General features: G+C 48.8%; 2 protein-coding genes across 5 annotated transcripts in view; both read right to left on the bottom strand.

The window, feature by feature from the left end:
* abtb2b (ankyrin repeat and BTB (POZ) domain containing 2b) overlaps positions 1-23513 on the bottom strand; it is a 33811-nt gene extending 10298 nt beyond the window's left edge. Inside the window, exons 1-3 of one of the 2 annotated variants that reach the window (XM_027016409.3) lie at positions 21452-23511; positions 5014-5163; positions 1306-1513 (exon numbers count right to left, since the gene is read on the bottom strand). In XM_027016409.3, coding sequence (XP_026872210.2) covers positions 1306-1513; positions 5014-5163; positions 21452-22319 — 1226 coding nt within the window. In that variant the 5' untranslated portion in view covers positions 22320-23511. Of the gene's footprint in view, positions 1-1305; positions 1514-5013; positions 5164-21451 lie in introns of both variants that reach the window. The other variant, XM_081712859.1, reaches the window with a different exon arrangement.
* Positions 23514-24528: 1015 nt separating this feature from the next.
* b4galnt4a (beta-1,4-N-acetyl-galactosaminyl transferase 4a) overlaps positions 24529-25419 on the bottom strand; it is an 81196-nt gene continuing 80305 nt past the window's right edge. For all 3 annotated transcript variants that reach the window (XM_081712853.1, XM_081712855.1, XM_027016399.3), the window contains one exon: positions 24529-25419. This exon is cut by the window's right edge and continues 1015 nt beyond it. The gene's annotated coding sequence lies outside the window, so the exon portion shown is untranslated.

Raw genomic sequence — 25419 nt, 5'->3', positions numbered from 1 at the left:
GCTCCCTGACCCCTCGAAGCTGCCTGTACAGTGGCTGATCTGTGTCAGGACCACACGCAGCTTGCCAGAGCGAGACTGCAGTTTGAGTTTCTAACAAAGCTTTAATGGACTTTGCAATAACATAAATGACGAGGGCATCTCAAGTAGGGAGTGTGTTTAATCACAGCCAGAATGCCACCTGGATCCCATTCCCCTACCACACACACACTCCATTTGCGCTGAAAGCCTGGCAGTGGTGGAGATACCGTTTCTCTTTGAAGTGAGCTGGTGGAACACCTTATTTTTTTTCCATTCATGTTTGTTATTTGGGTTGAGGTGTTCTGCACAGCATGCAGGCCAGCTGTAAGCAATGCGTGTGAAGGTCTGACCAAGGCCCCAGTTATCAGACACGTGAATGTACACTATCAAAACGTATACAGAGGCTTCAGGCCTGAGAGTCGGAGGCTGTCAGACCTCTGAGGGCCATAAAGACAGGGGGCCGGCCATGGCACAGATGCCACAAACACTAAAGAAAGGCTGAATGTAAATGTGCCGTTTTAGCATTTCTGTGTAGGGTTACGTTTGGTAAAAGGCTGAACTTTACTGTTAAGGTTTGTAATTATTGTTAGGAATCTGGATTTAAGGTTAGGTACGAATGATTAAAAAAAACAACACACACACACCAGAAAAGTCCATCTATAGTCTGTAATCTGTAATAGCTCACGGATCTACTGTCCAGTTAATCCTAGCTTTCTGGTGAGAACTCTCCCATTGTGTGCAGGACTAACGACCCCCTGCTTCTCCCCTCAGGCCAGGCAGACATCTCTGATAAGAGGAGAAGGTCTGCTAGGGCCTTCTTCCCCCCCGACAGTAACGGCTTCGCCCTATTGTTCCTCCTCTGTCCGTCAGCCCATGCGCGGGGCACGTGCACCAAGGGTCCCGCCGACTGCTGCTTTCACCAGCTGTCTGTTGCTGCTCTTTTTTCCTTACTGCAGAGAACAGCAGTGTCACGAGAGCTTTAACGAATTTCACTTTTCTCTGCACTGAGGAAGATCGGCACAAGGTACATTCCAGAAATGGACCACCTCTGAAAGAACCCACATCAAGTCCAAATGTAAAGACCTCCCATAACAGTGGCTCCGAGACAGAGATTTGAGGAGATCCCCACATCTTTAGCATATCATTACAGGCCCTGAAAGATTTTTCTAGCCGTTAGGATTTTCTCAGACTTCGCATGCATATGAATGAGCTGTTGGGTGTTAATTGATGCGTGTTGGCGACCTTGATGGCTTTGGAGAGAAGGGGAAAAGGTGCTTGGTGCCTCACCTCTCTTTGCTCAGGGCCATTCTGGGTGGGTCCAGGTTGGGGTTCTCCATCGACTCCATCTGAGGGCAGCGCAGGAAGTAGTAGAGCGTGTGCAGGGCATCCGGCGACCAAGAGACGTGCTGCTTGCGGCTGTGGCGTGCCGGGCTGAGGCCGGGCCGGCCCGAGCCAAGTCGCTGCATGTGGTGCATGGCACGCGACACCAGGTCACCTGACAGGAAGGGACAGGGACGTGATTGGTTAGCACAGGAGTGGGGAGATGTGCTCTTTCCAGGCAAAGATGTCAAGCTTTAGTTCAAACACGCCTGGCTGCTTTCGCATAGCACCGCAGGACCGTCCAGAACAAACAGATGACATCACACCATGAACCTGCAACAGTCAGCCCGAGTGCCTTAACTGCCTGCACATGGTGATTAGATCAATTAGATAAAAAAGAGACACTCCAAATAAGGTCAGGAGTTTGCAAGCCTGTTGCGTCATCTCCGGTCTACCAACAATCTCCTAAGACGTATTACATCAAGCAGCTTTGAAAAGCACCGTAAAATTAACCGTCAAAGGTAACCAGAACTGACCCAATAAGTACTAAATGAAACCCAAGACAGCTGGTCCAGCGGTGACCTTCGCTTGACACACACACTAGTACTACGAAGGCACAGCGGAGTGAGTCATAACGACGCAGACAGCGAGCGAAAAGTAAAGACGACTCCCAGAATATCATCTTCCGAGCCATGCACCCGCTGCCATGGTTCATTTCATCATCCTGCGCGCTGTTGGAAAAGGAGAGAAAGGAAAAGGATTTTTAAAAAGTTCCTAGCATTGGCATTGGCCTTCGCATGCCTCCATTCCCCGAGGGAGAGAGGAGCAATGGTGGGGCTGGGCCCTCCGGGACACCCGTAGGAGCAGCCAGTCGGGACTGGTGGCAGACAGACAGAGGGACAAGTCGGGCCTCGTTCTCGCTCTCCCCAGTGAACACTGGGTAAGCGCCGGATTAGCAGGGCTAGCATGCGCAACAACGCACAGACGAAACTGGAAAGCCCAGGCGCTGTGGGCTGGTTGGTCTATTTGTGGGAACAAGTAATGCTCCATTGAGATAATTACGCCTTGGGTTAATTTCTAACCAGAGTGGGTGGTTTGGTAGTGAGAGGGTCCCTCCATTAAGAGCCCAAGACTCTCATTTGTAGCTAAAAGGGCTTCTTTGTGTCCAGACAAGATGTGGGAGGGGTCTTGCAGAAATTTGGGCTGCAAAAGGAAGGCTGTGCTTGGCTTTGCTGTTGATGCTTATCCCCTCAGAGAGAATCGGCTCTGTGGGATTGAACAGAGTAAATCCAGTATTCTCGGGCTCAAAGCTCTTCTGGTAGCATCCATCTCTTGGCACAACAAAGCAGACCTGATGTTTTAACAGAACCATAAGTAATACTGCAAGATGATATGGTGACCAGTTTGGTGAGGAAGTAAAAGTATCAGTGTAGCACACAGGACTTCCAAAGAAACAGGATGTTTTGGACAAGTGTGCTTATCAGGTCCTAGGAGGTGCAACTAGAAGCAGGAAAAGTTGGCAAGTGTAAGTGTAATTGCCAAAAAAGACGTAAGGTTGGCTATGATAGGAAGGTATGAGAACACACAGTGCATTACGGCTTGCTGTGCGTTGTGTGGCAGCAGGAGCAGCTTGAATGTAGGATGTAGGAGCTCCAGGGCTGGACAGATGCCCCACTGTCTGCCCAATCCCCTGGGCAGGGCTTCTTGCGCTGCCCCGAGCGCTTGCGGATGGGATGCCAGCATGGTCCCCATCACCCCCCCCCACACACACCCCAAGCACAAAGAGCACTCTCACTTGGCCGACCGTGTGCCGGGCCGCTCACCCGCATCAACGCACCCTTGTGCAGCAGCACAAACAGTGGAGTGTGTGTGCAGACGTTCGCCAGAGGAAATTTGCCTCTTCCACCGGCTGGCCCAAGCCACTACACGCCCCGCGCCGCCGCTGGGCCTGCGGCATGCTGGGTAAACACGCACGGGCAGGTACCAAAGCCAAGAGGAGGAAGAGCAAGGTAATAGAGAGAACCCTTCACCCCCCCCAGGGAAATATCGGATTTTCATACGTTAACCAACGTAAAGAAAGAATGAAAGCAGTGTCAAAATGATTTACTACCCATGATTGGAGTAATGCTGGTTCCAGTTATGGAACAAATCTGGTTGTACAGAGAGTATGAAAATTAAGCACCGTCCAGCCAACAGGTCAATGGATTCCCTTTACGCTGCATTTTTACTGTTTATAGAAAACACGTATGTGTTTGAATTAATATGAAAGTGGGTATTAACAGGCTGAGCTGTGCCCAGCACTTTCATAACTCTGTCCATCAGAACTCTTCTTGTGTCCTCTGCCTGCTTTTGACTTTCCAAACCAGCCAGATAACTCAGGCATTCAGCACCCACTGCCACAATACCTGCACTGTAACCAAAGATGTCTTGAAGCAGGACTTGGCCCTGTCTGTGTCTGAGGCAACCCCACAGCTGTGCAGCACAAGCCGCCCATATTTTGAGCAACCACAGATCCAAACACACTGAAGCGGCTTTTCCCAGTGAATTTCCATGCCGACTTTAACATCAATCACTCAGAAATGCCCTACATCTCATTAGTTATACGCCGAACGCAGCTGTATAACCAACTCAAAACCAACACGATCTTTGCAAGAAGCTCAAACAAGATTCGTCGTGACATAACGATAAAAACAGCGGGTCTGAGCCAAAATGTTTTAAAAAGTAGCACTGGGAAAGTAGCACCGGCCTTTAGCATGCACCGAGGAGGATGCCCCGTGCGCCGTTCCAGGCCAGACGTTGGACGATACCGATAAGGGGATACATCGACCCCCCCCCCCACACTTCCTCCACCTGATACCCAGCTGGGCACCATTCAGGATATCCTTCCACTGTGAGCATGACATAACTTCCACTGTGATATCCTTCCACTGTGTAACATAACCACATGGGGAAGAAGGAACAGGAGCAGCTGATCTAAAGGTCAGGCTCTCCTGGGTCAGCATGGCCGACACATGGGATCACGTGGGGTCTGGGCTTTTTAACCTCTCGTTCAGCCGCGTTCTAGCGTCGCTCACTTTTTTTTTTTCCCACCCTGTCTTTTAAAAAAAAATCTTTTCCAGCACACCACAGTGTTTAGAGAGCAAACACGCCTCCGTCCTCCCCCTCGGAGACGGGCAAGGTGCGTGCTCACCAGGAGCGAGGAATAATGGGGCTAATGGTCCTGAAAAGATAAACAGCGCCAGCATCATCACCTTTCCCACGCTTCTCTGCCACAGGAACAGACGGACCCTGGATGCGCAGGCTCGGAGCGCAAGTTCGTGCGTGCTGGGCCTCAGCCCCGCCTCGCCGCAGCTCGGAGGGGACGGAGCCTCGGCCCAGACGTAAATAAACACGACTCTGCGTTAGATGGGGAGAAATCTGATTATTGTATGCTAATGAGTTAGAGCTTTTCCGCAGGGTTGCTTCCGACTCCCCGCTGCCAGGACGGCCCAGTTTTTCACGACATCGGAGAGGTGATGAGGATGGAAAAGGAGGACTGATCCAGCCGCACGCCTCTGTCACCGTCAACCCCCCCCCCGCCCCCCGCCCCGGCTCGGATGCACGCGCGCGCGAGAGCCAAAACGTGACGGCCGGGATCCGCCAGGGTTTACGGAGACGGGAGAGGCGTGGACTCACTGAGCTCCGAGATGCTGCCCACACAGGTAGCCAGGAGGGACTGCTCCAGCGTGCGCAACTCCAGCTGGGCATATGCATCCTCTCTGCTCTCAACCCCGGCCTGCTGGCCTTCCGTGTACGGGCTGAAATAGGCCGGCAGGGAGAGGACACCTGTGGAGAGAGAAAGAGAAAAGAGAATTTTTAGGAATGCACAGACTGGATAAATTCATTTGCAACGTCCGTAACTCTATTCCTACTTTTGATTTACAGTCAGAAGTGCCAAAGTCCACCTCTGTAAGTACAGCAGTGCCATTAACTGTCACCCCGGGATTTATAAACACGAAGTAAGACTGTCGTTGCCTTTTACTGCCAAATGCATAAATTACGGTTTATAGTTTGGTTCTGAAACAGACAACATCTCCAGTCTCAACAAGTCTCAACTATCACACTCTTTAAAAAACCAAAAAAAAAACAAAAACATTTTAATGGGTTGGTGAGCCAGTCTGATCGGGGCACGTACTAAGGGCAAGCAGAAGAATGCAGATAAGTCTCTTATTCAACTGAACAGATGAAAGTCTGCCAACTTGCATTCAAAGCAGTTCTCTTTCCCCTGACTGAGTCTTAACTGTGCTTGATGGTCCATGTGCCATTTTCATCTAGAAATCAAAGCCACAGAATCTCTAAGAACAGCAGTGTAATGTAGAAACAGATGGTTGTCTGCATACTTAAAAGGAGCTCCCATAAACCTAGGTGATGTTGCAATCTGAAGTGACAGCTCTGTTCACACCGACATGGTGCATATGCCTTCTCAGCCTCCATGTATCCAGACAGGAGTCTCCAAGTGGAGAAAGTGGAGAAAGATTTCAACATCACAGTAACTTGAGTCGAGAACCACACACTTTGGTCTAAATAACTGCTTTTCAACAAACTATGAGCTACAAACGTCCGCGTTAGAAACGCTGATTAAACTACAGCCAAGACCTGGCAGTTCCAGGAAAACCTCGGTAAGGAAGACGAAGGAAGGAAGGCCGGATTCAGCCGCGTCTGAATAAACAGGCCTGCGGCTGCGACGCCGGACATGTCAAAGAACTGGGAAGCTCGGGGTCGGGAATCAAAATCAACCCTTTTCCTTAATACTTGTCCTCCAAGGAGCAATTACATGTATCAAAGGCTACAGCAGAACATGACTAAGAGAAACACAGGCTTCTTCCAGTTTTCTCCCTCTCATGGGTGGCTGAAGGGAGCCATTCCCATAGCCTGTGAATGGGACTTTGCCCCAGTTCGTCCCCCAATTCGCCCGGTCGTCTGACTGGATACACTGGGTTCTCCCGGCAGCCCCACCCAGCTTGTCTCTGAGTCAAGACTCAACTCCCTTCAGTCCTCTGTCAGATGGAAGCCATTGCGTAATGGCAGCCCAAAAGCGTTTTGTTTTTTGCTTCAGAGAGGTTTCAGAATGGTCTCGGCACGGTTACGACACTTTCTAAAGACGTCACTTCTAAGGAAAGCGCTTTCAAGTATGGTTCAAAATGCAGCCTCTCTCACTATCTGTCCGATCTCTTTTAACCCTTTGAAATCTGGCCTGTCGTGTTTACGAGTCATTCCTGTGTTTACAAAAGCGTGCCCTTAAAATAGTGGCTTCCTGCCAGTGTTTCATGTGGACATCCTGGGCCCGGGAAGAGACGGGAGGCTTGTACGCAAAGCAGCGCCCACCCCGCCGTGAGGCCTGTTCGCCCTTTCTGTGCTCTGTGCCATGACAAACCTTTGCCTTGGCCTTCGGGGCGAAGGATGCCGCCAAGCCAAAGGAAACAGGCCGTCCACCCTTACCGAGGAGCCCAAATAAAACAATAATGTGAGCCCTGTTCATGATTTATGTGTGGCGTGCCACTAGGAAGACAGGGATCTATCCCATCCTTCCTCCAGGGAAGGAAGATCCTTCTAGAGTGTTTCCAAGTGCGTGTTCTGTCTTTAGGCCGTGCCAAGAACCCGGCCAAGTGTTTTGGAATACCTCAAATACAGACTTTACGAGCTGAAAAAAAAAGGTCCTTGTAGATCACGATTGTGATCAGCACAGGTTACCGCGCACAGTATGAGGGTGGCTCCAGCAGTCTCACACACGCTCTTGCTCTTTTGGCATAGCGTGATCATGGGGGAAAGAGTCTATAAAGATGCACTCAAGCAGTACAGGACATGGAAGATCAGGGCTCTGCCTGCATCCATGACTGGGTCATAAATTCCTGCAAAAAAACAACTACACTGCTTTACAGTAAACAGTCTTGAAAAACCAGCACAATTTGAGCCTTGCTTAGGGCCCAACAGTGGCAAATCGGTAGTGGTGGGGTTTGAACCAGCAACCTTATGATTACAATTCAAGTGCCTTAGCTACTGAGCTACCACTTCCCTGTATAATGTGGCATTTACAGCTAGGAAAGGAATTACAGCAGTGGGAGCATCAACACCGCACTGCATGCTGGGTATGAGGGTATGGACGCATACGTAACAGCAAACGAGAAACGTACAGGCTCAGTTAAAAACACATCGGCTAAGTCAAAGCAATTCGATTCAGCTAGTACAGCTCGGGCTTTTCTAAAAGGCAGATCAGCGCGGACAGATCGGCTTGCGTAGATGGGACAGTCCGATCTCATATTAGTTCGACACGACTGCAGAAAAGACCCGAAGCATGAGTTATTCAAAGCTCTGCAGCTTTGTGGATGTGTTGCCATGCATGTTGACGGATTTCTTTTGGGATGTGTCCAGTCAGTGCCGTGAGCAAGGCATCATGGTTAATAATCTGCCTTTATGAAATGCCTAAAAACCTTTGTGAAGAAAAAGCTAATTTGCCCCATTGCACAGGGAATGGCCTTCATCTGTGTGTGTGTATGTGTGTGTGTGTGAGTGAACACCAACAGAACACTGCATTTGCTGACATTCACCGCTCCCCACAACGGTGCTTTCCAAACACCCACTGGCCTGCATTCTCTGGGGACTAAGCACACCTGTTCAAAACCCAGTGTTTGCTCATACCATTTCCCTAAAAACGAATCGTGTAATTGTTAAGAGAAAACAAACAGTTTCCCTAACCACAGAACACTTGATCTTCGTGTAGGTTCTGTATGAGTTTGAAGTGACTAAGACTGGTCTCACCGTCCAGAAGCAGACATGTCTCCCGGGATGGCTGAAACGCTAAAAAAAAACCCATCCTTGCTCTCAGTAATTTTCACCCTGTGTACTATGTCGGCAGTGCCGTGAGAGCTTGCTGCTTGGGGGTCTGCAGCAAATATGTTTAGGAACATCCAGTAATAAAGAGAAGCTCCCCGGAGCCCACTGCCTGTCTGCTGTGCACTACTCCCACAATCTCCTCACCCCAGAAACACAAGGAGAGAGCAAACTTACAAGATAGTGGGGTCTGTTTGCGCTGGGTTATGCCCCCTCGAGGCTTTTTAGTCACCTTGTTGGCTTGCCCAGTAATCGCTCATACCGGGGCCCCTACAAAGAGCATTCCTGATGCCTAATTGGTCTAGCAGCAGGAGTATGTTTGGTCTAGCGCGTGTCCGTTGTTCGTGTATGTATCAGTGTGTGTTAAGTGCAAGGTCTTGCTCCTTTAAGACCCAGGAGACCCCAGGCTCTGATGTCTGAGTGGGCTTTTTACACTGCCGCAAGGCCACCTGCCTGTGTGTGAAAACAAGGTCTTCATTCATGCGGACAAGCCCAGTGCCCCCCCGCCGAGCTACATCCCCCTTGCACACGAACTGCATTCTGGGGAGCGTCCATGCGGAGGAGGAAGGAACCGCGGAGCCGCGCAGCAGGGTCTGGTTCGGGCCTGCGGTGCTGTGGGCAGCTCTGATGGTGTGCACGCAGCACGCTCCAAATGCCTGTTTGAGGGGCCGCTGCTAATGCAACAGGTATCGGACGCCAACAGAGAGCGGATCTCGGACTGGCCGGCCTGGCGTGCGGCATTTCTCCGACACCAGCAGGACGGCTCTCGGCATCGGTGAAGGAAGAGTGTAGGAAAGGCGGGTGAACGCGCAGAGCCTCTTTACCCATCACTTCACGGTCGGACGCAAGTGGCCTATTTATGGGCGAGCAGGAAGGCTCTGGGGGGGCACGGTCCATTACCAGTGGGTAAAAATACCCTCGGAGTGTTTGTCTAGCCTGGCCTGATGAGTCCTCCCACTGTATGGCTCTTATCGTTATCAAATGGAGTGTCACACGCTGCTCTGTTCTCGAGTGTTCAACAGCCTAATTAATCATTGTCTAGATGTGACTGATGGCTCCGTGGGTTCTGCTCAGTGTCCCACAACACCTTGGCCGACCATCACGTGAAAGCTGGGTTGTTACCTGCAGGTGAAATGCTTTAAAGAGCATAAGACTCATGGCCATGCACTGCAGTCTACATACAGACCACATACATACGAATGTATCTGTAGACCACAAAACAAATTCACTTTGACAGTTATTCTGGGGCTGTAAGCCTCTTGATGTGCCACGGATTCAAGAGTTCTCCAACTTCAAAAACCATACGTTACCAGCGAGCCGCTCAGCAGATCCGATCCTAAACGCGGCTTTAAGCTGGACGGAGCTGTGCATTCTTTCTTTGTGAACCCAGGCCAGCCAACGCCTGGTGGTTTCCTGGTGTGGCTGAGGCCTCCGGGTTTCATGTATGGCACCAGGGACAGCTCGGTGGAGAACGGATCTTCGATAATGTGTGCCTGGCATCGCTGAGGTTTCAGACTCACCCTAATAACGTACAGATTAACCCCCCCCCCCCCCCCCCAAAAAAAAAAAGTCGGAGAAACCCACCCAAACATCCTTCACTTCAGATGCCTTTTACTGCCGGAATATTGTTGTCGGCTCCATAGCAGCCAGAAGAAATAGTGTCCAGTTTACAAAACAACGAACGCTCTTAAAGAAAAGGCCCCATGACTCATAAAATGATTATTTTAATTCAGTTTCTGGAGTAAATATGGCACCCTGTCTTGTTTTGACCTTTATGGGACTGTTCGAGCCACCCACCTTCAGCAGCATCGGTGTGCTAACATGCCCTTTTCAAACAAAATTACAAGCTCCTTAAAAACAAGCCCCTTCTGTTCAGTGCACGAAGGACTGCTCTTAAAAACCTGAAAGCTACGCATGCCGTTTGATTTCAAATTACGGTGGGGCGTGTCGCACGGGCCCTTTAAACTGTGAGGGCGATGGGAAGATTTGCCCTCTTTTTCCACCGAGGACAGAAGGGCCCTTTTGTGGCTAATCTAAGATCAGCCTCCCCCTCCCCTTCACCATTAGAAGAGAAACCACAAAACTAGCCAGGGGTCAGCCGTGAAAAGGAAACGTCGTCCACTAGCGGCCCTTTACGGCGCACGGCGGTCAAGTCAAGTCGAGCACAGTCACCACCGGGAAAACGACCCGCCCTTTAAAGAGTGTCGGCACAATCGGGCCGCTGTCCAGCTCTGGCTCGGAGAGGCGGGCGGAGGGTGCCTCGGACAGAAGGGAGCTGGAAACCGAGCCCAGCACCACACGCGCATTCCGTACACGTGTACCCGCAACACGCGTAGCAGCACACGCATGCAAGAACAAGGCTTCTCAGAAACAAGGCCAGCGTGCCGGAAAGCGCCCCAGTGAGATTCCTTCATGATAATACATATATTCGCTGCCTTCTGATGCCGCATCGCACATGTCGTTCTATTGATGAAATCTAAAGAGTAGTTTAGGGGAATGTTGAGGCATTCGGTGGTCTTAGTGCTGTTTCCTGCATGTTGCTGAGCTCAGAACATCAGTCTCCGCTGACATGGAAGAAAACCCAATACAAAGCACTCAAAGCAAGAGCCACAGGTACATGTAGATGGGAAAAGGGTCTGCTAGGTGTCAAATTAAAAAAACAACAACACACTTTTCTTCCATTATGCAACTGTTGGCTTATCTGACCTTTATCTGATATCTCTGAGGTAAACAAATGGCAAAACTGATCAGGTCTGATTGCTTGGTGCTCCTTCTTTCTTTAATGGTTAACTTATATCTCACATCTAACACTAAGCAGCTCTTCAGCATGATGGCTGTACTCAGAGAAGATGTTTTGCCATGTAGGGCAAGTTTCATCTCAGCGTAAATGTAGGGCAAGTTTCATCTCAGCATAACAGAACAGTTAGGAGATTGATCACAAAACCGGTCCGAGCTGAGTTGGTTCTGCTGATATCAAGGAACGAAAGTTGCAGCGCGGTTTTCAGGCTCCGCGTAAAGGCTGGCGAGCCTGTCCTTCATTTTAGTGTGGAAACCTGGTTCCCAGCAGGCACACAGCCCAAACCTCACTTTCCTGGCACGGAATCGGCGCTACTCAGGCCAATTATCCTGCGTCTAATATACTGCCTGTAATTGGGAAGGCCTTTTCTTTCTCCGTATAAGCTCTCTGCATCTCAGAAATGCTTTTACCTGACTGGTGGAATAGGTTCCCAAATAAAACTTTAATAAACCGCCGATCTGGTCATTAGGAAGGTCGAGAGCGTGAGCAAAAGGGGCACCAGAATTGTTTTGTAGAGTTCCAACCAAAAACGACAAGTTTGCAGATGTTGTGGAGGATTTCTTTTTCCTGAAAGAAAGAAACAAACAAAAAACCTATTAAAAGAGAGAGAGGGCGTATCACAATTCCCAGTCTGGAGGGGACAGAGGCGTACAGATGTGAGAGATTCCTAAAGCTCTGCTCAGTGACCCTTAACCTTCACACCTTCATGAGACGCACCCTCTCCCTTACACCACTGCAGACATCAGCAGGAAGCGACCCCCCCCCCACCCCGGGGCTTACAGGGGAACAATGCTCTTCTGTGCCAGCACACCCCCACTCCTTCATCCAATCAGATAGCATCACTTCTATCCCCACACATTCCACTAGCACTAGGTTTTGCACGCCGGCTCCCTTTATCTGTACAATATGTCCAGTTTTTGCAATTTGTATACAAATGTTTTAAATATCTGCTCATTTGCATACAAGAATTCCATTGGAAATGAGGAGACATGCGGAACATCATCAATAAAATAAAAGTATTTATATTGGATCACAGCCCAGGTCATAATTGCTTCTAACACTTGTGTTATACCTGAGTTCTAGCACACTAAGACAGTAAAATTCAGATTCTCCTGGAAGCTAATATAGCATCCTGCTTGCATTTCAGTAGCTCCTCCCTACCAGGGGCACCGTCTGTCTTCCAGGACAAACATTGTTTGGATGCCACGTCAATCATGATCAGGAGGGCATGTGGGAGCTTCTGTTACCATGCCGGTTCTGGGGAGAAAAGGGTGCCATTTATACAGTTCTCTCAGGCCCATAACTGCCTGTTCATGACCCTCCTACTCCAGGAGGCACCTGTCCCAGATTCCACAGCATCACCGTGCAAACAGCGCCATCATTCGCGTCCAACCCCCCCGACCCACGGCAAACAGCTGCCGTGGGTACAGGTGCGTCGTTTCTTTAGTGGTGCGACATCCTCGGCCAGGCAGCGCTCCCAGAGCGGTCCCATCCCCCGCCGCACGCAAACATTCTCGTGTAAACAAAAAAGCGGCTGCTCGCAAATACCAGCGTGCAGCCGCACCCCTTTAAAGACCCGGCACCAGAACGGAAAAGCCTTCTGTGCTGCCACGAGAGGACTGCAGCTCATCTAGACCAGGTCGATGGTGCTAACTGGACAATTGGCAGTGCGTCGCTCTGTGCTTTGATATATTCGACCGCAGAACAACCCCTTTCGCCTCTGAGGTGCAGCACATCAGCAACGGACAGCAAGCAACAGTTCTTTGGGCAACAGGAAGCCACAGGCCCGGGGACCACCCACAGGAGTACCATTCAGACACACGGGCCAGATGGAAGCAGCGGGGGGAAAAAAGGAGAAAAAAAATAGCCCAGGCTTTGGGGAGGGTCTGCTGACTGCTTCTCCTTCAACTCCTCCATCTGCCCTTCCCATAAAACTCCAGACCTCGAGGAGACCCAAACGCCTGCCCCAAGGCCCACGTGAGACCTGCAGCCGTTTGACGACAAGAGATGAATGCGTCATGGGCCTTTTCTGAGCAGTGGAGAGTAGACCAACGATCAAGGCATTTCAAGCCATTTAATAATGGCTGAATAATGGCTGACAGACTGTTATAGTGTTTAATAAGTTGTTAATAAGTGTTTAATAAGTCCTAAGGCAATAAGTCCACCCTAAAGCTATGGGGGTCCAAAATCTTATAGGTGTTGCACTAGATTTGGTTCTGTTAAATAACTCTCTGCTTTAGTATGTGTGGCTATAAAAAAAACAAAAAAACAAACAAAAAAAACACCATCACGGTGTTGGCAATTTGCTGACCACAAAGAAATGACTAAATACACTGTTTGCTGGACCTTGTCAGACCAACAGCCCAAACCAGGGAGAGCATCCATCTGTCAGATTCAGCACCAGCTCCTCTGCACCCAGCCAGCCAGTTCCCTGGGCCAAATTAGTCTTCATTCCCCCTCTTTCCCACCCCCCAATGGCCTGTCAGTGTGCTAAGAGCATAGCTGGCCCAGACAGCCCCACACCAGCAATGGAACCACCGCCCTTAAATCAACACCTGGCTCCTGCACGGACCCGCTAGTGTGTCCTTGTGCCTGCCGACGTCAAAACAGCAGAGGGATCTCACAGGGAATGTCTAGCTCTTTTCCTTCTCGGGCACGCATGCTGGTCTGCCCACTCATTTCTCTGCAGAACACGTCTTTACTGGAACGTTCCGGGTAGGCCAGCTCCGAGACATCGCAGGACACCATATGGATGGGGTTGGGTTGAGTTCTAGAAGATATTTTTTTCTGTAATGACTAGAAGCTACGTAATGACTCTGGGCCCTACATAATGACTCAGTGGGGAAAGGTGCCTGCAATTTATCGGCAGACGCAGCCCCTAACTTTAGGAATGGCAGGATTTTGTGATAATGAGGCGGCGCAGGAGTATCAACTGGTTTGACAATCCCATGTGTCTCTTTGTGTTCCTCTGAGGAGATTTGGAAAGTGGGAAGGTGATAATTGGTTTTCTCTTGCTGCCATTTTGGGAGAAGAAAGTGAATCTGACAGACTTGTCAACTAACTGCCAACTGAGTCACATGATGGCAGGCTTGCTCTGGCACCGAGGCCCTGGAGCCCAAAGCGTGTGACGATTATCCGCATTAGTACACTGCTAATACGGATAATGGCAGCTTAGGTCGTAAAGGAAAACACCACAGTTCATCCCTTTACTGCCTCCGTAGTGATTTATTCCCATTTTTTCTTTCTTTGTTTCATCACATCTGCAAAGTAGCAGCTCCTCTCTCCGTCTTCACATGAGTTTCGACATAAATATTACGAGCTCTTTGAGGTCAAGCCATCGACCAAAAGTCCACGCTACAGCTCTCCCGCTGGGGGAACAATCGGATGCGGGCTTGGGGCCAGGAGAGAAGAGCCTGCTCCCAGCTTGTCCTGGACGGGAAGTGAGGAAAATCGCTGCACTCCTACACCACTTCCGCTCCGTGCTAACTCCGACCGTGTGCTGTGGGAGCATCCTGCCACTGCCAATTCCGAACAGCGAGAGCCCGAGCACCGCGCTCTGTCATCCAGCCGCACGTGGCGCGCCTCAGGCCTCTTCCATGCTGCGTGACTTTTCAGGACTCCCTCTCGCTCAGATTCTCACGCAATCAGGACTGCCGGACGGCTGCGTTCGGAGCAGTGGAAACAGTCCACACCTAGGTAAACCTCAGATCCTTTCCTGTAAGAATGAAACGTGGAGAACCCTAGAAGAACACACGAAACCACCGCAAATGAGCCCAGAAGAGAGAGAGAGAGGGAAAGAGAAGGAGATGGGGGGGGGGAGAGAGAGGGGGAGAGAGAGAGAGAGAGAGAGGGTACAGGCCTTTAACTTCCAGCTGTTATGGTCTTACCTCGGCGAGCTGATGGCATTTCAAGGCTCACATGTGGGCCAGCAGCTGAGGCTTGGCACAGCGGCACCGCGCCGCAGAGCTGAGGCAGAACGCGAAGCGCTTAGCGCACGAGGACCCGGTCAGGCCCAGCCACTGGCTGTGTGAGAGACAGGGCTGATGCACATAGCAGAGGGCTGAAATCACCATGGCGTGCACAGAAAATAACGTACAGAGCACCTGCAGCAGCAAGGAACTCTGGTACGGAACCAAGCAGGGGTCAAGAACGAACGCTAATGCGAAGGTTTCCATGGCCTGGAGAGAGTTGAGTGTGACGACGTGTTTCCGAGAAAAGAGCCGGCCTTACCTAGTTACTTTATAATATAAATGCTGTACTGTGTCAGTCATCGGTCGTGCTTGGTCCACTCTTTAACCTTTCAGCAGGTTTCCAGAGTTCATGCAACTAGAGAGCCAAGGTTTCGTTTATTTATAACGTGACGCATTTGTAGCGAAGGCACCGGTGAACTATTACATACCCGCTGAAACCATTCCTCTGAAGTGTACCTGTTAAACACTCTGATGCCAGAGTGCTTTCCTATTAACATGGCCCATAAAAGTTAACGAACAAAAAGGTGACTTGTTTGCCAAATGTTAAGCACAACCGGGAGGTGGAAAAATGAGCCTTAATAAATCAGTGCTTCATCACTGGGAACTTTTCAATTACCCTACACTTTACTTTTAGAGTAGAGGAGTCCAAAAATAAATAAAGAATAAAACAAAAAGTAATGATTTGCAACGCACACTGAGCTGTACACAACAGAAACTTGCTGGCTGCGACTCGATCTGGATCTTTTACCTGATTCTTTGGAATCCTGTTTGGAATTCTGTCCTTCTCCCCCTCTCTCTCTGCCGAGGCAACGCCCAAAACAGTTTCAGTATCTCACACAGCCGGCCTAATCACAGTTTGCTCCTCTAACTCGGAGCTTTAATTCTCTTTAATGATGGAGAGTTAATCGAGGGAGATCATAGCGCTAGCTTTTTCTCTGTCTCAGCTTCACGTGCAGATGTCCTCTATTACATGACGGGGGACGGGCCAGATGGGACGGCCCTCAAACTGATCTGTCCACAAGGGTGGCCTGTTCTCCTCACTGAGGGTGGAGTTGTCCGGTCACGCGCCTCCTCCCCCCGGAGCCCCTCGGCGGATTAACAGGGCGACAAAAGGGGGCTGAGCCCCACGGCGGAGAACAAAGCGATACACACATAAAACGCTCGGGACAAACTCAAACGCTCCAGCCGGCCCGTCTCGCTTCTCCAGGGCTGCGGAAAGGGTAGAGGAAAACGCTCTACACAAACAAAGGGAAAGGGTTAACGACGGCTCGGATTGAGATGCGTATCCCTTCCTCGGAGTTGCGATCGCGTCGGGAGGGTTACGGCTCTGCTCTGTACACATTCAGGTCGTGCATACATAGAGCACATGCCTCTGCCACATGTGCGTTCCATCGGCAGTGCTCATAACAACCGTTGACGGCTGCCCGGCTTGAGAGAAGCCACTGTTATCTATGCGGCAGGCCCCAGCCTCTGCAAGCACATCCCCGCTCTCCCAACAGGTGCAAGTAATAAGTGCCGGGGTCCCGCGCAATCCCAAGGAGGCCGTTAAAGTCCAGACGGGGACGAGATGAGCGAATTTATTTGAGTGTCTCGCGGAACACCCGCGTGCTCGAAGGGGTCAGGGGTCGGCAGTGAGCTGTAGGCTGCAGGCTGCAGCTAATTTCAGACGTTACCACTCATCCTCAGGAGCGGAGGGGGCAGGTTAATGGAAGGCGCATCTCCATCATGAGGAAAAAACATTTCTCAAACTCGACCTTGGGTCACCCTAATAGGTGAAGCCTTTCCACACAGCACAGAGTGGCCACCTCAACCCTTCCAGGCCACTGGGACAGAAGATTCTCCAACGTTCTACAAGATTCAGATGTAACATGCCCTGATTCTTGCCACGCTAATTTGTCTGATACAATCGTGGAATCTTTGACGTCAAAGTGAGAAAATGTGGGCAGCCTGTATTGTGTCTGTGGGCAGTCCACACAACCTCCACTCCTCCTCCACTCCCTGTACATACCCATGCCATGCAATTCCCACCACCTCCGCCTCTTGCCAGGGGCTTCTATGTAGGGGAAATTCCTAACAAAGTGTGAGATTTCTCGCAATATATTGCTTTGTTAAATGTCTGTTTTGATGGTCTGTCTGGCACTGGTTCACATTTGCATTCTGCTTGCATGGGTTTTCCACCAAGGAAAGACAAAAAAAAAAAAAAAAAAGTCAGAACGCTTTGCATTTCTTTACAGAATTCTCCCCAAACTCAGAGGCTCTCGCTCCCATTAAAGCAGCCGGCCTCTCTGCATCATGGATGAATCGGAAGGATCCCTACCGGACTTAACTGACAAAGGTTAAGGAAAGATGGCACCCCTCCCAACAGCCTGGCTGAGAGCATGTGCGAACTCATTTATCTCCAGCTTTTCTCTTGTTCCAGGTACTTGCTTCACAAATGTCTACCACATCGCTGGGTGCTCACCGTGGAGATCTCCATCTCTGTTCAAGCTAAAAATGTCTCGGGGAGCTGTAGTTTCTGTCCTTTGGGACATGTCTCCATGCTGTGTGGTTTTCTCAACCAACATTCCTTTTGAGTGCAATAAATAGATGGCATGACTTTTGGGGTGTGTAATGTCAGAGACACAAACGGTTGGTCTCCCATTAGTTAAAGAGCCACTGCTGCACATGTCCTCACGTCCTTCTGACTTCATTAAACTTTCATTCATGTTCATTTGCCTCTAAGATGCGTATCATCATAAAAACATATTGCTACAGAAGTCATTTGGACGAAGGGACTGCTGTTTGTGATTATTGCTTTTAAGAGCCAAGTACATCGGTCCGGGTTACATTCATGGCTTATGGGTTGAAGGCCTCATACATTTGTGGGCTTGAAGGCTATTTATTTACAGCATACACCTAGTGTGTGTGTGTGTGTGTGTGTGTGTGTGTGTGTGTGTGTGTGTGTTTGCTAGTCTGTGTTTCTGATTAATTCAACTGTCTTGTGTGTGATGGGATTTAGGAGCCAATGTAATAGACAAAACCCTGATTAAAAAAACAAAACGAAAACAAACAACATGTATTGATTTATTGACATGTATTGATGCTTCGACACAAGAGGAAAGGTTGTGCTTGCTCATGCCAGTAATCCGTTATATTCTCCTCCATACTCTGCACATGAGATGATGTCACTGAGTGCTCAAAACAATCTGTAACCCTGTGCTTTGCTAACTGAAGGTTGTTCATCTAATCCAGAGCAAATCAGCCTTGGATCAAGACTGAGCAAAAAGAAGAAAAAAGTATCAACCAATGAAATAAAAGAGGCTTTTGTGTTATGAGCTGGATATGCCAATGCAGGATTTTAAGATGAGTCATTATTATGGAAAAATTTCCAAAACCCAGCTGGGATTAGTCAGAGCTAATCACTGTTTGATCCACCGAACCAACCGAAGTCTCTTTACATATAAATCAGTGTGTGCTCATACTTATCCCCAAACAAATCTATAAAATAACTGAATGGAAGGAAAGTATATGAAATCTTGCCAAGTCACTGTACTGAAGGCTAGAAGTGAAAGACAAGTGGCTGCAATAGTGGAGAAGGTGCTTCTCTTTCTGTCCTCTGACAGCACGTCTGCTCGCATGAAGAAACGGGAAATATGAGTAGGGAGGCAAACACGATGCAGAGAGACCTAGTTATTCCTCCATCACACTCCTTTTCTCATTCCCTTTCTCTCCATGGCATAGAAGAAGAAAAAAAACCCCGAGAAGACAGATGCCCCTTTCTCCTCACTAAAAATTTGCCTTGACTTTAAACTCCTGTCTGTCGTTGTTGGCCATCTTCCCATCCTGGCTTTGATTTCAATGGGGCCTGGGTTGCCATGGCGACAGGCCCAGTTCTGGGATGTGGGATAAGATGAAGAGGCATTGGGGCCCGGCCCTGCAGCCACGTGCAGATCAGCCCCAGGCACACGGACCTTCCCGGGCTAACGGGCCCAGCACGGGTTGGTTGCTGCTGCATATGAAGACTCAGCAATACTGATTCAACTGACAAGGTCCTGAATCTACTCACTTTAGATTCTATTTCGATTCAGTTTGATTCAAATGCTAATATCGCTTAAGAAACATCCTCTTCAAATGAAAGCAGACCTAATGAACCAAATGAAAATGTATATATTTTTAAAGACAGGGAATGAACGTTAATTAGCTTCACTTGTTGGCATTAGCTAACTTGTTATTAAAAATTGGCAAACGTCCAAACTCTTGCTGATTTTATTTAGCGGCTTTATGCAAATGTTCGAGCCAGACACAGATGAGCGCTGCTCTGTGCGCTCGCCCACATAAAGCAAACGACGTCCCGTTCTGCAAACACGGTACACAATTACTCATCGCACTGTTATCACGGGAGGGGAGCAGGCAGATAAGCACGCAGGATAGCAGAGATCCTAGAGACGGATCCGGTGCATTGACGCCACGGTGCATTCAAGCGCAACCCAGACACGAAAGAAGGGAGCAGTGGGATCATATGAATGCTAATCTAATAAGAAGCACCCTTGCCGAGGATCGTTTTAGCTCAGCGGCCATTAGTGGCGCACGCTGCTTGCTTAGCTGCCCCTGGCGTGGACAGGAAACGCGCAAACCAGGCAGCTGACTGTGGAAGCTTGGTGCTCTTACTGTTGCCTTAGGTCCGCGGCACTATAATAAACCCTCACCAGTGCAAGACACAAGTGCACGTAGCTTCTATTTCACATGGCCGTATTCAGTAAATAATCTTGGGATGAAAGTGGTATATTTAGGGTCGGATTTTTCCCCCCCGCCGCGAGCCAGGCCAAGTCTGCTTTGGGTCTTGAGCACTTTCAGCTGAGGGCGACTGGCACCAGGAACGTACCACTCCCGCACATGTCAATAATTCAATGGCATCCATTATTTCCAGAGATCAATAGATGAATTCTGCTTACTCAGATGCAGCATGAATATCAATAGCAATTATCCAACAGAGACAGAGAGAGAGAGATTCCATTTATCTACTGTGATACGGTACAGTTTAGATGGCACAGGCAGTATGCGAGAGCCCGTGTTAAGGCCATGTGTTCAGCAAAGCGCTACAGGAAAAGAAAGGCTTAAATAGAAAAGAGGCGAGGCGGGGGGGTTCCATGACTGGAGGCAGAGACGTTAGCTGTGTCTTAACCACTTCCAGATGTACGATTTGACACATAAAAGAGACACTTTTATAACGAGAAGAAAATGAGAACGAGATAGCGGGGTTTGACCAGAGAGCACAATTTCTGTCACTGTTGGAACAATCCCCAAGTTGTACGGCACAGAATGTAAAAGGCACAGTTCATTAAAGGGCACCTCACAGACGTTCCCGAACTTATCCTTGTGCGTGATTTGGGTACGTGACAGTACTGCCTGGGGTCATCGTGATCATGAATAAGTCAATAAAACATTATTCGGATGTTACTCAGCCCAACTTTGACGCCATCTATGATTCATCTCAATGCGACTTCCGTGATGTTTTATTTGTACTTCGTCGAGCAAACTGAACGAATGTCCATGGATCAGATGGGAAGAATGCGTGCGAGTGAGTGAGTGTGTGTGTGTGTGTGTGTGTGTGTGTGTGTGTGTGTGTGTGTGTGTGTGTATATGTATATGTATATGTGTGTGCAGGATTATGTTGGCCCAGCATAAGTAAAAGCACATCGATCCCTGTTTGCAGGCTACCCTGAACTGACTGCCCATGCCGGCCTGCTCTGGCTGAGGGCGCTCAGTGGCGAAGTAGGTCTCCCAAGCTTGCTTTCTTCCTACCAAAAGCAAAATAACTGCACAAACACCGCGCATCCCTTACACGCTCTCAAAGTCTTTAAACTTGCGTTTTTCTGCATTCACATGACATCGTCGCGGTTTATTTTAAAATACATCCGTAAGCAAAACTTTGCGGGAGCCACTGTGGTTACCTATAACTCATGTATAGAACTGTCAAACACACCCACACACTCGCATACACCGCCAACACCAAAAGCCTGGTACTGTTTGTTTTCTTTCTCTGGGCAGAAAACTAAGCCTTCACAGCTTGAAATGGAAACAAAGCACTATTGTAAGCCTGCGAACATGCACATTGAGAGCCAGTACTGATAAACCAGACACATGGTAATTACAGCGCACACTGGCACCCAGTCAATGAAAGGGATATGAGAAGAGAAGTGGACTTGCAGCTGGACTAGCAAGTCTGCACAGAGCCTGCACTGAGATAAGCCTGTCACCAGAGCACGGAGGCGACAGCTACACTACCTGAGCGGCACTCGACACCCTTTTCCAGGGGAGACCTCGCCCTGGGACCGCTCGTTTGCCCTGACTAAAACCTGCGCTAATATTTTACATTCCAGAACAACGCAGTTTTAAAAGATGTTTACCGTGTTCACTGGCGCATTTATAAATATTTGGTGGGTGGGCGTCATTATTTATTGTGAAATCGTATTTTATAAGGGAAAAAAGTAGCACGTACCGTTGGCGTTCTTCCCACATATGAGATGCTCGTAGGGTTGCAGGACTCCCCAGAGTTCAGCGTCGTTGTTCACGACTCCCTCCAGAGTTTCGGCCGTTAGCGGGGTACCACAGGCCCCGCTGTCCGCGCCCTGCTGCCGCTCCGCCAGCAGGACTCGCATGCCCACTTCCTCCATGAGAGCCTCCATGCAGGCGGTCAGGCAGATGGCCGCGTACTCGTGGGTGCGCACCGAGATGCGGGTGTCCACCATCCAGCGAAAGAAACGACCCACGGACAAAATTAGTCCACACCGGCTTGACTTGCCCTTACGCAGTAACTCTCCGGCGCTCATGTTGTACATTGAGATGGCCTTCACAGTCGCCAAAACGCAGTGGTCCGCGAGCGCCCAGCTGAGCACCAGTCGGATCGCGCTTTGGACTTCGAAGCGGGTACAGCGGCAGTGCATGACACTCAGCCGCTGTGCTTCCCTGGAGATGCGAATGAGGGCCCTGCGCATCAGAGTGGACAGCCTCCGGGAAGTCTCCGCGGAGAACGGGGTGCCTTTCCCTGCGACCTTGCGCAGGACTTTCCCTACGTCCTCCTCTGTCCACGGGAACTCCTCCAGCTCAGGTAAACGTGGGCACTTGGAGAAAATGTCCTCGGGGTCCTCTGGAAGAACCGTGTTAACAGTGTCCCAGCTGTTGTTTCGGCTGTTCATTGATCCAGAGTAGTACCACCAGTTACCCCGGTGTGGGGTGTTCATGAACGCCTGCGAGTTTGACTTGGAGGAGGAGAGGCTGAGAGATTTACAGGAGTCTCCTGCCCCGTAGCCAGAGTCCAGAGTCAAGTCCTCTAAAGTTTTCATATTTGAATTGCTCCCTCCTGCCATTGCTGGCTCGCTCTATTAGCAGCAGAATGTCGAGGGAGCTGCAGCGAAACTCTTCGTCCAAACTGGTTTTACTGGTTACGCTTCTCTCCTGACATTCACGAGGCGCTTTGAAGTAGCGTGATGTGCCACTCGCGTATAAATACTATATCTTATGGTAACTCACTTTTTAGCTAATGAATAATGTTCGACATATTAACATTTTAAGCTCATCGACAACAGCTCACCTTTTGGTGGAGAGGTAGTGTCCTGGGATTCCCAACTCTCCTGCGGATCACACTGTGCTTGCAAGTCGATAAAAATGGGACTTGTGTTAATTCTGCAATCCATTAATCGGTTAGGTTAGATCCAAAAATCCTAACACGGAGTTTAGAAATAACCTAAAACGGGCGATATTTTTCATCACACACGGCTCGCCTCCTGCCTTTCCCAAAACCCGCACTGAACTGAAGTGAACGCGAGGGAGAGCGCTACGGAGTTGAGACCAATCCGGACTACGTCACTGGGGAGCCAATCAGACTTTCACTACAAGTTACAGACCGTTTGTAATCGAATGCCGTTTGGGCAAAACTGGGTATCTATAGTCAGATAAGTCCCCCCGCCCCCCATTTACAGTGATTACATTAATTAGAATATACACCAACACATACCAGACTCATTACAGGGGTGAGCACTACGAAGAAAAAAATAAATAATTTTTTTCAGGTGTGGCAAAGTTGATTAAATGAATAAGTAGTTTCTTAACTCTTAACCCCGAAAAGTTCTAGGACTTTGCGCACCGCGCGTTTTTGCCTGTTTGTTTGTTTATTTATTTGGATGATATATTATTTGCGTTACAATCTAAACAACTGTCTAAACTGTCAAACCTTTTTTTACACAGCGTAGTATTGCGCTAACGGCAAAAGAAAAAAAAAAAAGACAAAAGACAGACATGTCCTAACTAGCGCTTTCAAGAAGAGGCAGAGAGAGAACAAGGGCGGGACTCGCAGGAGCGCAATCCAGCCATTACATAATATTTTTTTGGCTACGCGCCTGCATTACCCACCAACGTACCGGAGCAGCGAGGGAACGGGCTGCGGGCCCCGTGACTCCCCACCGCGAGGAGAAGAGCCGCTTCGCGCAGGGTGCCATCATAGTAGTGACACACGTTTCTGAGTGAACACTGCAGACAGCATACAATCGGCACTCCGCGTCTGGGCGTCCCTGGGACGGCAAACGTCTGTGGAATAGATGGGTGTTGTCGTTCTAGCATGTTTTTTTTTTTTTGTTTTTTTTTTCCTCAAATGGTGCTGCGCTTAAAAGGCAATGTATTCATTTGGTAGGAAAAGCTGGAAGAATGTTACGAGACTGAGAAACACCTCGAGCTCATTCTCGTGATTCGGAAGGCTCAGATTTTGCGTGTGTAGCTGTCAGCAACATCAAATGACGTGTGAGAACTTAACATCTGCTTTGATTTTTGGAAGACTTATTTCAGTTCTACTTGGGTATTTTTCTGAGTTTTTTTACACCTCTGGGTAAAAAATGTATAGAGGATATCACAACATCACCAAATGTACTATAAATGAATATGAACCATAAACAACATCATGTTCCTGATAAACAAGCATTCGCCCTTTATTATGACTTGAAGGTAGAGACAGCAATTAATTGCCAGATGCTTAGTGTTGTATAACCTTATGAATCACTATGTAAACTGCACTATAATTTAAATGATAATCTAATGAGCATATACAGTTAAAGATATGTACATAAGTTATTGCTTTATAAACCCGTTCCATTTTTCATGTTCAGTGAAGAGAAATGGACACTTGTGTAACGTTCGGCTTGTGTGCATCACCGCCCTCTAATGGAGACCTGTGGAACAGCACGAGTCTGACTTAACGCTTTACTGTAATATCATAGGATGGAAAATACGGGCTCATATCAATACGATAGCTTTGGTTCAGCATAAAACTTTATTTTTCAAAAAAACAAAAGGCTGAAAATAAAAATAATACAATACATTCATAAATTTTTCTACACAGCAATTTCACAGAAATTACTTTGGAATGTAGATCCCTGTTTAAAGTCAGCTCTCTTCTTCTGGTTCCTGACACAGAGTCTCCCAGGAGTGTTAGAATCATGGACTGGCTTGGGCCAGACCAAAGAGGGCTCGGCGTGAATGACAAAACCTCGAACGTGGGGCTGACAGCAGTAGGAGATGTGACGTTACTTGTCCACACACACACACACACACACACACACACACACACACACACACACACACACACACACACACACACACAGAGTGTGTAAAACGGAACTAGAATTTAAGTTTTTTTTAAACGAAGTGGTACTGCATGGAAGAGCACAGAGGATGTGCTGATCAGTTCTCTGCACCCTTAGTCCCTGAACCATTAATCAGTGTAGATGCTGCCCACCTTGGAAACACTGCTTACCTTGGAAGTGTCGGGCACGAGTTACTGCATTGGCGGTTCCCAGATAATTCCAGTGATGCCTACGTTTCCCTACGAATCTCCAAGCCCCTCTCTCCCCTGCATCTCAGCTGTACGGTACGAGGCTTTCTGGACTCTTCCATTCAGAATGACTCGACACATGTAAATCCAGCTTATGACAGGCAGCCCAGAAAAAAACACCTTAAATAAAGGCACACATGGGGGACAGTAACTTTGTCCCGCCGCAAAGTCTCTATAGGGGAATACTACGACGACGGACAGAGTCTCAGGCCGTTTCTCAGAGCAAGGTTAAACCCAGAACTTGACACATCATGTAGCCTATAAAAGTGGCTCAGAGTACTGATCTTGCATCAGCTTCCTTTCAATATATACATTTATTTATTAGGAAATGAAAGATTAAAGCGGATCCTATGTCAGTACTCTGGGTCAAACGAATATACTGCGAAGTAAAAAAAAAGCATTCTGAGAAGAATTTGCCCTCCACTGGAAGCTGTTGCCACCTGCATCAGGGAAAAAAAGAATCTCCCAACACTCAGTACCCAGTCTGATCATTTGCGTCAGAGAAACGAGTTCTCTAAGACCTGGTACCCCATCTAATCGTCACAAGTAGCCTGAAATGCCTCAAAAGATAAAATACAAATCCGCAG

Source organism: Electrophorus electricus, chromosome 4 (assembly GCF_041902795.1).
Source record: "Electrophorus electricus isolate QZ-2024a chromosome 4, ASM4190279v1, whole genome shotgun sequence".
Classification (NCBI taxonomy): Eukaryota; Metazoa; Chordata; class Actinopteri; order Gymnotiformes; family Gymnotidae; genus Electrophorus; species Electrophorus electricus.
This window is presented reverse-complemented; position numbering and strand designations above follow the sequence as displayed.